Source organism: Dipodomys ordii, unplaced genomic scaffold (genome assembly GCF_000151885.1).
Source record: "Dipodomys ordii isolate 6190 unplaced genomic scaffold, Dord_2.0 Scaffold1, whole genome shotgun sequence".
NCBI lineage: Eukaryota > Metazoa > Chordata > Mammalia > Rodentia > Heteromyidae > Dipodomys > Dipodomys ordii.
This window is the reverse complement of record NW_012267217.1, coordinates 67,293,193-67,307,720: the sequence shown is the minus strand read 5'-3', so window position 1 is coordinate 67,307,720 and position 14,528 is coordinate 67,293,193. Positions and strand designations below refer to the sequence as shown.

Here is a 14,528-nt window from a genome sequence, read left to right as displayed (position 1 = left end):
CCCTGGGCGTCGTGAATGGAAAGCGTCCAGGCCGGAAGTGGAAGAGACCACTCGGGAGGAAGAGAGGGGGAGTGCGAGTGCGCCGCGTCTTCATTGAGGAACCTGGAGAGGTGAACATGGAGTTCCATGTGCATCTTATGTAAAGAGAGCGACAGCCGCCAGCACCAATGGACGCGTAGAACTCGCAGGCCCGGCCCCCCTGATATGCAAATGAGGTGGTTGTGCAGCCAATGGCTGGCGCGGGAGGCGGGCGCACCGCGCACGGTCACGTTTTCCACTATGTGACAGCGGCGGTCGGAGCGGCGGCGACAGCGGCTTTGCGGGAATTCGCGGCTCTCGGCAGTGGCGGGCGCGGGTCGGACGGACCGACGGGCTGACCGGGGGCCGACTCACGGGCGGACGTGGACGCGGTGAGTGGGGCGGCGCGCCGGCCGGCGGCTGCCGGCTCGCCGCTTACGTAACCGGCGGGGCCGGGCGGCCTCGGGAGGGCGGCGGGGGTCCCGCGCCGCCGGCCGCGCTCGACGCCCGCAGGCGGACGGGACGACGTGCGTGTGGACGGCGCGGCTTCAGGCGGACGGGACGACGTGCGTGTGGACGGCGCGGCTTCCCTGCAGGGCCGCGCTGCCCTGCGCCGGGGGTCCGCAGGCCGGGGCAGAGCTCCCCGTAACTCACGGGGGTCCGCAGGCCGGGGCAGAGCTCCCCGCAACTCACGGGGGTCCGCAGGCCGGGGCAGAGCTCCCAGCAACTCACTGCCTGTCCTGCTGTAAACATTTTTTTAAACCAGACTTCCCCTCCGCCCAGGGGGTCATGGGGTCAGGGACTTGGGACTTGGGGAGACCCTGGGGTCACAACAGAGTTCACGCCTGGGGAATTCCATGGATGGGCGCTGGACCAGGAACTTGGCCTGATGAGAAGGTCCCAATGCCAAGCCAGATCTGGGAAGCCTGAGAGCAGGGGACCACCTGATGCCCCCCCACTCCCCCTGCCCCTTGCCCCTTGCCCTTATTTCCTCTCCCAAGCCAGACTGGTAGTTCCATTGAGGGCGAGTCATATCATCCTTTTGGGGGTGTCCTTGGCTGCCTGGCACAGACATGGACCAGGTGGTCGGTAGTGCTGGCTTCTTCCTCCCAGAAGGCCAGGGTAGGCATGACAGCCTGGTTACCAGGGTTTCTGTAACCTCTACAGAGGGAGGCTGTGTGATTCACACTCAGAACAAAGGAGCCATCAAGGCCTACCCTCAGGTGAACTGATGAAGAAGTGCAAGTACTGGGAAAGTATACACCATGGCCAGGCAGGTCTTCTTGGCCCCTGGGTCAGCATGAGCACCAGAGCTGCAGGCGGGGCCTAGGATGGTGCATCCTGAGCTTACTGGATTCCAGGAGGGGCCTCAGCACCTTGGCAGGAATCCCTAGGTGGCACAGCAGGGCCACCGGCCTGGCCTTTGAGAGGCGCACCCTCAAGTTCCTCACCCCAGACTGGGTTTGGCTGAGAAGCGAACAGGATTGTATCTGAAAGTTTTAACTGAAAAAAAATTTTTTAACTATAAGGCCAATCACTTTTTGTAAGTTTTATGTGCATAATGAAGCAAGTGTCTCCTTTTATTTAAGGGGTAGCTATGTGGTGTGCCAATTCAGGGATGGCACTGTCGGTGTTTGCAGTTATCGGTCATTGTCGTCTTGGCGTGATTCATGGGTGCAGAACTGGCACAGTGCTGGCTTTCCGTGGAAGGTAGCTCTACACCAGCCGGCTGTTGCTCTGGGCCTCGGATTAGGCCATCTCCAGGATCTGCTTCAACCCTAGAGTTTATAGTCCCAAACACCTACTCAGAAGGTAGAGAGGTTTCTGGTGCACTCCTACCTTTAGGGTCACATAATGTCACCCTGTAAGGCATGTCTGTGTACTCAGAAGGAAATAGGAAAGATGTGTCACTGTACTGCCTCTCTCAGAACTTTCTGGAAAACACTGGAGCTGTACATGCCTTTTTTAAATGATGATGTAACTTCCCCAGGCCTCCACAGACCACAGGCTCCAGCTCTGGAAAGTCAATGAGTGTCCAGAGTACAGAGAAAGGGAAGAGCTGCTCTCTGGGTGTGGCTTTCACCCGGCACAAACTACACGTTCGGCCGAAGTGACAACACACAACCAGCCGTTTTCAAACTCAGGGCTAATCACTTTTTGATACCTAGCAGCTTTATAGACACCCAGGTGATCTGTCCTCTTGGCACATTGCCATCTGCTCACTCAGGAGATAGCTAGCACGTGTAGCCTGGGGCCTCTGCTGCCTTCGGCCGGGGCCAGCACTGCCCTCTGGAGAGTTGATCCTCATTTCAAGTCTTTCTGCCTATGATGTGAGGTCTCAAGATGCTCACAGTATTTCCAGATCTACAGTACATTAGAAGCAGCAGATGAGCATCGCAGCCACTTGGTCAGAGGCTGGCGCTCCTGGCAGAGTGGGTAGTATAGAAAATTAGAACTGCTTGCTTAAACATTGCATAGAATAACAGCTCTGGCTCATGAAAGGAAAGTGCTAGGCCTCCTAGAGGCCACCTGCATGTGGGACAGCTCTGACCCCGAACACAGAGGCCTGCTCACCATCTTCGCATTATTTTGCCTTTCAGGACTGAAAGGGCTGTGGGAGAGTCCTGGTGAGGTAGAAGCTGTCTCACCCGCCCGCCTCCTTCCCCTCCATGTTTGGACAGCCTGCCACATTTTCCTTGCTTACCCAACCGTCACCATGGAGAGCGTGGCTGTTTATTTAGCAGGACAAACATTTTCTCCGGATTACAGCAGGCAGGCCCCAGGGAGTTGGCTCCTACCAGGAAGTAGAAAACATTTTTAATATTTGGGGTTGTAAAATACCGCAGGGCTTGCAGACGCACTGGGAGGCTGTCTGTTCCCTGTTATGTAAAGTGGAAAACAGGCAGAGTGAGCAGGGCTGTGGGAAGCAGGGCTGGGGGAGACCCTGGAGTGTAGGCTGGTCCCAGGGTGTGTGTGTTTGGGGAAGCACATCAGCTGTGACTATAAGATGTACATTTCTATACTTCCATGTCAGAGAAATGAGCCCCACAAATGACAAAGCCCTTTGCTGATTTTCCCCAGAAGAGGCAGGAGGGAGGAAGGACCTGAGGCTCTCCCATACCAGTGGCTGTGGCGGTTAGAGCTGGGGCCCAAGATGAGCGATCAGTTTCTTCTAAAATTAAAAAAAAACAAAAAAAAAACCTGTTACTGTTGATGAAGGAGAGTGGCTAGCTGTGAAAGTAGAGAGGGCAGGGCAGCGAGTCCAGCTCCCACCAGACAGCCCTTCCCCTGTACCCCTTCCACCAAAGGCCTTGGTTTCATCCCTCACTGTACTCAGTGCTGATCTGCTGAGGCCACCACAGAGGTGGCCAGGTGACCCCCACCTGGGTCTCAATCTGACCCTCACATGTCCTAGATCTGACCATTCTTTGGGGCAAAGCCAGTGGGCAGGCATTTAAAGGGGTGGCGGGACCTCAGAAATGCCCAGGCCTAGCCTTCTCCCTCCCAGCCCCTCTCCCTCCCCACTCCACCTTGGCAGAGCCAGGTTTCCAGGAACTCCTGGCTGCTGCCCAGCGGTTCTGGGTCCTGTCTGAGTGCGGGAGGCAAAGTCTGCTTTTACTGTGGTCAGGTCTGCCAGCTTGGCAGAATGAGGTCGTCCATTAGAGCAGCTGGTGCTAGGCGGCACATTTTCTAGAATGGTGAGGTTTCTGAGGATTTGGCTTACTTTGTTGTTTGGCATGCTAGATGGACCCTCTTAGCAAAAAGGCTCATCTTCCCTCACGGGTAATTTTGTACTCACAGTGAATCCTATTCAAACAGCCTCCTGGAAGCTGGAGCACACAGGGTGCAAACAAGTAACCCCGGGAGCCCCCTGCAGAGGCCCAGGGCCCATATAGAGATTCTGAGCTTTTAGTTCTTTGTATACAAGCCAGACCCAGCTCCCAGGGCGGTGAATGCTCTCCCCTCATGCCCCTCAAATCACTTTGGTGGCCAGTCTGTTTCCTGTCAGGATTACTTCTGATAATGCAAACTGATATTTCTTGGGCACTTGCTACATTCCAGATGTCCTCTAAACCTCCTAGCTTCCAGAAACAGGCAGCACTTGTTTTGTTCTTTTGTTGTTGTTGTTGTTTTTGTGTTTGTTTTTGGTGGGACCTGAACTCTGGGCCTGGGCGCTGTCCCTCAGCTCTTCAGCTCAAGGCTAGCGCTCTACCACTTGAGCCACAGCACCACTTCCATCTTTTTCTGCTTATGTGGTGCTGAGGAATTGAACCCAGGGCCTCAGGCATGCAAGGCAAGCGCTCTACCACTGAGCCACCTTCCCAGCTCTGCACCTGTTCTTATATCACCTTAGGGCCTAAGCTAGGTTATCCATTCCTTTTAAAGAAGAAACACAGCACAGAGAGGTTAAGGAACTCTTCCTGGATGACACAGCCAGGAAACGGTGGGACCCAACTACAGTCTTGGGCCTCCTGGGCCTGTTAAACAGCCACTCTGCCACTGCTCTAATCACCTTTCTTTACTCTCATTACATTAGACAGAACTCCCAGCACAGTGCTCAAGAAGGCCAGAATACTGGACCTGCTAAACTGGAACAATGCTGGCATTTTAGGTTTTCAGAGTTTGGGATATTGGCAAACTCCAGTTCTCCGCACCATAACAAGTAAGTGTCATTGCTGTGGCTCCCTTCACTGAAGCCCTTCCTCTCAGCTCTGTGGACAGGAACTTCTGAGACAAGATGTCTTGTACTGACGTGGCTCTTCCTGTTTGTAGTTGATCTGTTTCTTTGTGCAATGTGAGTGCTGATAGGATTTTCTTTGTTCTTGGAATTTGGTATGATTTTCATTGGGATTTCACTAAGCATCAGACTCTTTCTGTAATTTTGCCAGTGCTCAGGGTTTCTACCTATGGACAGGTTCAAATCTGTCTTCAGTTTCATGTGTATCTTCATTTTGCTTTCTGCTCAGTGCTCTGAGCTTTTCAGAAAGAGCTATTGTCCACAAGCAAAACTGCAGGTTTCCTCCATATCTCTCCCCTCCTTCTTAACTAAGTAGGCCATTTCCTTTCCTTTGCATTAAATAAAACAACTTTGTCAGCTAGGCACGGTGTTCTATGACTGTAATCTCACCACTCAGGAGGGTGAGTCACAAGGATCAAGAGTTAGAGGCCAGCCTGGGCTGTATATAACAAGACTCAAGAATGTCTCAGAGAGAGAGAGACAGAGACAGAGAAAGGGAGGAGGGAGAGGAAGAGAGAGAGGGAAGAAAGGAAGGAAGGAGAGATTAGAGAAAGGAAGAGAAGGAAGGAAATGGAAAGGAAAATAAGCCAAGTCGAGTAAGAGGTATTGGGAATAAAGGTGGAAAATGAACAAAGCAGAGGCAGTGTTTGCTTAGAAAGGACAGCGCGTCTTCCCTAAGAGACTGTTCTGCTCGCTCTGCCAGCGAGGAAGACCTCTGATTTTTCATCTTCCTCTATCACACCTCAGGCCTCATGTCTGCCTCATGTTTGCCTTCTTAGCCAAGTAAGAATTTGGTTCACAACTGAGTGGTCCAGTACAAAATATACACGAGCCAGGCACCAGTGGCTCATGCCTGTCATTCTAGTTACTCAGGACCTGAGTAACTGTGATCTGAAGATCACAGTTCAAAGCCAGCTGGGGCAGGAAAATCCATGAGACTCTTATCCCTAATAAACTAGTCAGAAAAAGCTGAAAATGGCACTGTGGTTTAAGTGGTAGAGTGCTAGCTTTGAGCATAGAGAGGCTCAGCAGTAGAGCTCAGGCCCTGAGTTTAAGCTCCAGGACTTGCAAAAACAAAAACAATAACAAAAATGCATACTTTAGTAACCATCAGTACCCATTTTCTCATTTTACAAGTTGAGACTTTTTTGTGATCTTGAATCCAACACTTAAGTATGGTCAGAACAGCAGAGCAGGATGGCACACACCTGTCATCCCAGCAGGCTATTGAATGAGATTTGGTCTCAAAAAAACAAAAAGCCAGCTGGGCACCAGTGGCTCACGCCTATAATCCTAGCTACTTAGGAGGCTGAGATCTGAGGATCGAGGTTCAAAGCCAGCCCGGGCAAGAAAGTCCGTGAGACTCTTCTTATCTCTGATAAACCACTAGAAAACTGGAAGTGGCGCTGTGGCTCAACTGGTAGAGCGCTCGCCTTGAGCTGAAGAGCTGAGGGACAGCGCCCAGGCCCAGAGTTCAAGCCCCATGACCGATTTAAAAAAAAGCCTTCCTCACACATCTTCCCTCACTGAAGCCATCTTCTCCCCTCTTGGCTCAAGTCTGCCCTTCCTAGTGTTCTGCTAGCGTGCCATTTTCCTCTCAGCCTGCATTACCTCTTTCATCAACTCCATCTTCTGAGGAAAGGCAGGCACTGCTCTGAGTGTGCCTTTTCTGTGTTGTGAAGTTGTGTTGCTGTTCGCCAGCATCATCTTGAGATCTACATTGACTATCTGTTGAGATGGACCAGACAAGGTGTGGTCAGCCTGCTGGTGGCGGTGGTGGTACAACGACTTCTTGCGGGCCCATTTCCACTCATCCAGCCATCAGTGGGCAGGCGTGGAGAGGTGCTGGGTAAAGTCCCTGCTGTGTGGCCTGGTGGGCTTGGGAGGGAAGGAGTGGCCTCTTCCTTAGTGGCCCTGTTGGGGTCCTCAGGCTGTCCAGTGGGCAGCTGTCAGGGGACCCTCATTTTCTCCAGGTTTTTTTTTTCTTCTCAATGTCTGTCCTACCCCACAGACATGCCCCTGCTAGCATGTTCCCAGTGGCTCTGGCCCAGCCGGCTTCCTCAGAGGGATAAGACCTCAGGAACCCTCTCGGCTCCTAGCCACTTCCACCTGAACTAGAGATGACACCACCTGTGCGTGGTAGCAAAGGATTGGGACCCTTTGAGGTTCCCTTTGAGAGAGCTGAGGCTCTCTCTCCCTTGCAGTCTTGTAATCTGCGGCTAGTTCACTGGGTCCTAGAGCAACAGAGGTGCGACAGGAACCCTGTTCCTCCCTGGGAAAGCTCAAGCAAATACCACACAGAGGGGCGATATCATTCTAGGCTAAACTGCCCAAAGAAACCTCTCGGTGGGGCTGAGGGCCCCACCGAAGCCATTCTGGGTGTGGGATGTGGAGTCTCACTCTCTGTCAGGCAGGCCTGTGTGGCTGACCACAGCTCACCCAGCTGGAATCTGTACACAACAGACGCGCTGGTAATAGGATGTGTGTGTGTGTGCGCGCGTGCGTGCGCGTGTGCGCACGCTCCCTCGTCCCTTGGCTTTGCTCTGTTTCCGTGAACACAAGGGTCTCACATGGTCTACCTCTGCTGCTGCCCAGCCTCCAAGTCAGAGTGGGTATGTCCTTCATCCTCTGTGTCCTCTTTGGTTGACAGAGTGAAGGTCAGGAGAAGAGAGAAGTGAGGTGTTGAGTCCCCTGGCCTCTGTGGTCTGCATCCTGGGGCTCCTTCCTCTTCCCTGCCAGCCTCCTCCCAGCCCCCAGATCCCAGGCCTCTAGCCTGATCTGTCCATGTGCCCAGATTTCCTGAGATGCTCCTCTGGGCTTGTTTGGACATCAGCTTTCTGCAGAGTCCCCACTGAATGTCCTGTCCTGGGCCTTCCCTCTCTCCCAGGGACAGGGGATCTCCTGTGCTCGGGCTGGTATCCTCGTTCAGTCTGATCCGTGCCTGCTGCCTCTGCGTGGCCCCTGGGTGATCTCTAGGATCATGGTAGAAGCCCACTGGCTGCTTGATCTCATCCCTTCTCCCTATCTGCCCCAAAGCACCCACACTTCTGTCTCATACAGCCATGGAGACCTGTCCAAGTGGAGACCAGTGTGGCAGCTCTGATGCTCAGACCCACCCGTGGCAAAGCCAGGGCTCCCCTCCCACTCACACCCACCCCAGCCCAGCACTAGAAATGACTAAAGTCCCTGAATCCCCCAACCCTTGCTTGTGCCATGCTGCAAGGCTCCCTGCCCTCAGTTCTTTGAACTTGTATCATGTGATCACTGACCTGCACCAGATGATGGGGCAGATTACAAACACAGCTTCCCAACCCTGCCTCGCATTCAGTGCTGCTCTGGCTTTCCCCAAAGCTGCCCCAGTGCCTTGTCTGCCTGAGGATGAGGCCATCGGGATGGACTGGGCTGAGGCTGCCAGTTCAGCGGACCCAAGACAGATAGGGGCTCAGGTGAAGTAACAGACCTGTCATTTGTGCCAACTGCTGCTGTTTCAGTATGGTGTGTGGAAGAGTCAGTGGACTGCTGTTCCCAGTGCTGCAGTCATCCCTGCTTGCTCCTTCTGGTGTTTGACCATAGGCCTCTCTTCCCAGCTTCATTCCAGAGCCAGAAATGAATGGCTACACAGACTTTCCCCGCAGCCCCAGCAGTCCTGCTGAGGCGTCCAAGGAGACCCAGCCGGGTCAGGCTGCGCTCCAGGAAGATGTGGACATGAGCAGTGGCTCAAGTGGAAATGAAACCAATGGCAACTGCTCCACAGGCCGTGGCTCCCAGGCCAGCGACTGTGAGGACAGTGGGAAGGAGCTGGGGATGTTGGTGGAGGCTCCCGACTCGCATCAGAGGTAGGGGGCGAGCAGCGGCTGTGCGGCAGAGTTGTGGGTGTGCTGTTCACGGGAAATGGATGGCTTTCGCATCTTTGAACCATCATTGACAGGTTGATCAGTACTTGTGTAACTCTTACAGAAAATGTGCTAGAGTCTGTCTTCTTCCAATGATGCCAGTGTCCTCTTTATATGCTGTGTGCCTGATGCCAAAAGACAGACACAGTGCAGCGAGTTCTTTCAAGGCAGGGGGCTGGATAATCCAGCCAGCAGATGCTCATACTAACACGGCAGGTTAGAGAAGATGAACTTGCAAGCCGGGCACTGGTGCTTATGTTTACAATCCTACCCCCTTAGAAGGCTGAGATCTGAAATTTCTGGTTTGAAGCTAGCCTGAGGGGACAAATTCAAGATGTTCTTATCTCCAATTAGCCAGCAAAAAGCTGAAACTGGAGGCATATCTCAAGTGGTAGAGGGTCAGCTGTGAGCAAAAAAGCTAAGCAAGAATGTGAGGCCCACTAGGTGCCAGCGGGTCAGACCTCTAATCCTAGCTACTCAGGAGGCTGAGATCTGAGGATCAAGGGTCAAAGCCAGCCTGTACAGAAAAGTCTGTGAGACTCATTTCCAAATAGCTTCCAATAGTCTGGAAGTAGAGCTGTGGCTCAAGTGTTACAGTGCCAGCCTTGGGCCAAAATGCTAAGAGATGGTGCCCAGGCCCTGAGTTCAAGCCCCAGGACAGGCACACATATACACAAAGTGTGAGGCCCTGAGTCCAAGCCCTAGTACTAATATACACAAAAAAGGAAAATGAGATTGTAACCCCTCTGTACAGTATTTTCACAATAAAAAAACATATAAAAAAAGAAAATGAAAATGCACTTACATTGAGGGAGAGACTTAAGTGGTAGAGTACCTTGTTAGCAAGTAAAAGGCCTCTTATACCTCCCCCCCACCAAAAAAAATAAAAGAATCAACTTGTTCCTTCTGTTTCAGTCATTCATGGATCTGATATTCATTCCTATGTTCCAGTTTTATCTGAGCTTCATCTTCTTCCTCCCTCCCTCCCTCCCGCCCTCCCCCCCACTCTCTTTCTCTTCTTTCTTTCTCTTGTTTTTGTTTGTGGTGCTGAGGATTATACCTAGGGCCTTGGGCATGCTAAGCCTTCTCCCACTGATCTGAATCCTAGCCTGGCCACCCATCTTCTTAAATCTCTTACTGTGGTGCTCCTGGCCTGTTTTCTCTGGCTGGAGGGGGAAGAAGTGGACGGAGCACGTGATGTCTGAGTTTTGCTTGCATCTGTTTCCACAGTCCCAATGCCTTCAGCCTGCTCATGGCGGAGACTGAGCACAACCCGTCTACGTCTACCAGTGGCTGCAGGTGAGCCCCACCACATTCTGTATACAAGTTCTTTCTGGGACTCAGAATACTGGCAGAGGTCAGGTGGAATGGGGTGACTTTTTTGCTGGTCATACAGCCAGGACCATGTGATTGCCAGTACCCTTGCCTTCCACATACACACACACACACACACACACACACACACACACACACACACACACACGAACGCATGTACTCTCTCTCTCTCTCTCTCTCCCTCTCTCTCTCTTTGTGGCTCCTCCCACTGGGAGACACTCCCAGCTCTTTTCCAAGGCAGCCTTGACTGGGTCCTTTCCTCAGTCTTTTGGGGTTTGTAACAAACCTCTTGGGGAGGGCCCTGATGGAATGCCGTCTTCTCCAGCAGCCCTCTCGTCCTGAGAGAGGACACTCCTGGGAACTTTGGTCTCCTGGACAGAGACATGCAGCTATGTCTGCAGACTTGGTTGGTGACCACAGCCAGCAAGGGTGCTGGGTGCAAGGGTGCTGCTGGCCCATCGTGGGTGAGGCCACAGATGCCACTGCACACCCTGCCGCACCCTACGAAGAGCTCCCTACGAGACCACTCAGGACAACTAGGAAACTAACAGTATCGCCTCCTTGAACTCTACAGCAGCGAGCAGTCTTCCAAGGCAGACACACACAAAGAACTGATAAGAACGCTGAGGGAGCTGAAGGTCCACCTCCCTGCAGACAAGAAGGCGAAAGGCAAGGCCAGCACGCTGGCGACCTTGAAGTATGCCCTGAGGAGTGTGAAGCAAGTGAAAGGTATGTCTGCCCCGCCCTTGTTGTACCTGCAGAGACAAGGTTTAGGGCCCCCAAACTCCAGCTTAGGTTGTGTTGACTCTGTAATGCACTCCTGAAATAGCAAAGGCACTGATGGAAACCTGATGTCAGCACATTGGTTGGAAAGTGCAGTTCATTGGAAGTTTTCTTTTAGAGGAGAAGCTACTGGATAAAAGAAATACTTATAGCTGAGTGCCAGTAGCTCATGCCTGTCATCCTAGCTACTCAAGAGGCTGAGATCTAATGATCATGGTTCAAAGCCCAGTCTGTGAGACTCTTATCTCCAATAAACCACCAGGAAATCAGAAGTGGCACTATGTCTCAAGTAGGAGAGCACTAGCCTTGAGCTGAAGAGCTCAGGGACAGTGCCCAGGCCCAGAGTTCAAGCCCCATGACCACCACCACCAACAACAAAAGAAATATTTACTATATAAACCTTTTATGCTCTAGACTGGATCAGGTCATGCTCAGAAAAGTCTACCATCTTAAAAGTTCTGCCGGGAGAGTTGGTATTGTGACAATTGTCACACATTGCTCATGAGTGATGCCAGTTTAGAGTAGAGGTAAAACACAACACTCCCTGGAGTACTAAGTGTGGTGGTACATGCCTATAGTCCTAGGTACTTAGTAGGTAGAACCAGCAAGATCCTGAGTTCTGAGTCTTCCCAGGCAAAGTTAGTAAGGCACTTGGCTCAAGTCATAACAACAATAATTTTTAACTTGCCACAAAAAACCCTCAGAACTTACCTGTGAACTTGTTTCCCACTAACACAATGTGAAAGACACATGAAAGCAGGCAAGGTCAAACCCCAGGACTTCTTAATTCATGAACTCCGGTGACTCAGTTCTTGTTTACCTAAATATGTTTACCTAAAAATCTTTCCTGCCTGGTGGCCACTTCAACCAGGAAGGAGGGAGGCTGGCAGAGAGCTACTTTTCATCATGCATGGGGCCTCCAAAGTGCACATTCTGCTCTTCCTGTGTTTGGACTTCAGAGCAGAAGGCAGAATGTACAAGGGCTGGGGCTGGGGGTTTAGCCCAGCGGAAGGGCACCCGCCCGGCGTTCGCAAGGCCCTGGGTTCGGTCCTCAGCCCTGGGGAAAAAAAAAAAAAAAGGATGTACAAGGCTTTTAGAACTGGCTGCCGAGGGCTTAGATGGGGTTTTCATGTGAGCACGTGTGGACTTTTTCAAACACCAGTTCAGGAATCCACAAGCACAGTGCTAGTCCCAAGAACTGCCCAAGACCCAAGGGGCGTCCTGTTCCCTGCACCCCAGGCTCCTGAGAACCTCATGAGAGCTTGGTCCTTTTCCAGGCAGGTTCCTCATCTCCTGGGGCTCAGTAGGCAACCCTGTCTCCAGGAGAGGGAGGAAATGCTGAGCCCTGGGAGAGGCAGGGCCCTGGCTAGAGGACTGCAGGTGACAGCCTACAGCCCATCTCTGGAGTTCAGACCCAAGACTCCTGGCGGAGTTGTCCAGGCCAGCCTAGTGTTTGTCTGGTAGCCTGTGGTTGGCTGCTCGGCGGCGGCGGAGGGATGTGTGTTTCCTCTGGTGTGTGGGAGTGCACAGCCGGCATGGGGAGGAAGTGTCCACTCGTGCATCTCTGCCCTCCCAGCACTGCGCACTTACGCGTTTCCCTTCTCTTCGCAGCACTAACCATGGAGAGATTCTCTGGCTCATGGCCTCATGATGGGCAGGCAGTCCAGTGTCTCCCTGGGGCCTACTCACGTGATAAGCTCTTGCCTACCAAGTGCGATGCCCGGGGGTCAATTATCAACACCTCAAAGAAAAAAAAGAAAAAGCATGCATCAAAACAGAGTCTAGGCTGTGATGCAGGCAGAGCCGTGGCTCCATTCCGGTGATGGCTGTGAGGCGCACACAGGGAGGCAGCCTTGTCTCCATAGACATGAGGGTGAACCACGCTTCAGTCTTCATGGTCTTCATGCCAGCTTTCATCCAGTGCTGGTCTGTGGGACCCCCAGAGCCAGTGGGAAGGGTGACTGCTGTGCTGGCTCATGCTCATGTGTCTGGTCTGAAGACTCCTCTTTTCTAACCTGCTGTCTGTTTTATGAAGTCTGATATGGTCAAAACAGTGCCCCTACTGCCGAGAGGCCCAGGACACCACATGGGGACCTGGTGCCCCTGGTGCCCTGTCTTATCCGGAGGGCACAGCTCTGAGGCACATGCCTGGAGCAAGCAAATTCACTGAGAGCAGCAGCCAGAGGGAAGTCCATCCAGACTGGCTGGGAGTCTGCCCTTAAGATACTATGTCGGGATGGATGCCAGTGGCTCACATCTGTGATCCTAGCTACTTGGGAGGCTGAAATCTGAGGATTGTGGTTCAAAGCCAGTCCGGGCAGAAAAATCTCCACAAGACTCTGATTTCCAATTAACTACTCAAAAACTGGAAGTGGTGCTGTGGCTCAAAGTGGTAGAGAGATAGCCTTGAGCAAAAGAGCTTAGGGACAGTGCCCAGGCCCTGTGTTCAAGCTCCACAACTGGGGGGGAAAAAAAAAAAGATGTTGGTCAGGGTGTAGCTGCTTGACCTCTGCAGTAGCTTCAGACCCTGGGAGCTCTGTCAATTTGAGAAGTTTACTGTGCTTTCCAGCAGTCTATGGCTTGATCTGAGAGCACACTCAGAAGCCTATGGACTTCTGAAGGTGGAGAAATCAAACCATAGGAGACCCAGTTCTGGGTCCAGAAGTCTCACCACCATGCTGTAGGAGGCACACCCTTGGCAGGAGCCCAGCTCCAACTCCGGGATGTAGCCTCGGGCACCATCCACCTGAGCTCCAGGGCAAGAGCCAGATCCTGTCTGCCTGTCTGCAGGGTGGCTGCCCTGGTCCTCCGCAGTGCCACTCACGGAGAGGCTCAGCCACCCCCAGACCTGGGTGAGGTGGGAGCTGAGGTTGGCAGTCTGGATCTGCAGTCTCTTTGCAGCCCTTTCTTCCAAATGTGGCTTTTGGTGCCTGCGGCTCTTTGAAGCAGTGGATTTTGCCTGGCTGGAAGCTGAGGGGTCACCCAGGGGTCAGGTGCCAGCTGCCACCAAGGTCCACCAAGAAATGTCCATGTCACGTCGCATCCTGACTCCATGGCCCTCTGGACATTGAACTCGGCACTTATTCTTGGTGCATTTGTCACTCGCTAACCTCTGTCACCGAGGCCCATGTTGCCCATTTCTGTGCCTTCTTGTGCTCAGAGAGCATGTGTCTACTTGCTCATTGAGAAGAGCGGGTTTTGTGGATGCTGTGGGTGATGGCACAGGGCGGTTAAGCCTGAGCATGGTTCCTCCCACAGCTAACGAGGAGTATTACCAGCTGCTGATGTCCAGCGAGAGCCAGCCCTGCAGCGTGGACGTGCCCTCTTACACTGTGGAGCAGGTGGAGGGCACCACCTCCGAGTACATCATGCAGAACGCGGTGAGTCTCTCGGGGACTCGGGTCTCCCTCGGGTCACCTCACTGGACCCTGCGGGATCTGGTGTTTCCACCACACAAACCCCACCTCCTTCCTGGAGATGCCCTCGTTTCCTCTCCATGCTGTCCTCGGCCCCTGTGTGTCAGAGAAGCCTGGCTACAATGGACTGGGCCCCAGGGGGAGGAGACAGGCCTGGTATGTCCAAGCTTCATAGTCACCCTAGGGCTGGGACCAGGGACTCAAGCGCTGTGAGTTTCTGAGTGCTCCACAGAGGTGGGCCTGGGGGTCTTGGGGAGGAGGACCCTTCCTGAGTTCTCAGTCAGAGAGATCACCTGGCCTGTGGGGGAGGCTGGCCTCCACTCAGGCACTCTGGCCCCTCCCAAA

The 14,528-nt window shown here is 53.1% G+C and overlaps 1 protein-coding gene across 1 annotated transcript in view; it reads left to right on the top strand.

Moving 5' to 3' along the window:
• The first annotated feature begins 299 nt into the window (after positions 1 to 299).
• Per2 (period circadian clock 2) overlaps positions 300 to 14,528 on the top strand; it is a 41,225-nt gene continuing 26,996 nt past the window's right edge. The window contains exons 1-6 of the mRNA XM_013009561.1: positions 300 to 410; positions 4,556 to 4,681; positions 8,344 to 8,592; positions 9,880 to 9,948; positions 10,559 to 10,713; positions 14,026 to 14,147. Coding sequence (XP_012865015.1) covers positions 8,363 to 8,592; positions 9,880 to 9,948; positions 10,559 to 10,713; positions 14,026 to 14,147 — 576 coding nt within the window. The 5' untranslated portion in view covers positions 300 to 410; positions 4,556 to 4,681; positions 8,344 to 8,362. The remainder of the gene's footprint in view (positions 411 to 4,555; positions 4,682 to 8,343; positions 8,593 to 9,879; positions 9,949 to 10,558; positions 10,714 to 14,025; positions 14,148 to 14,528) is intronic.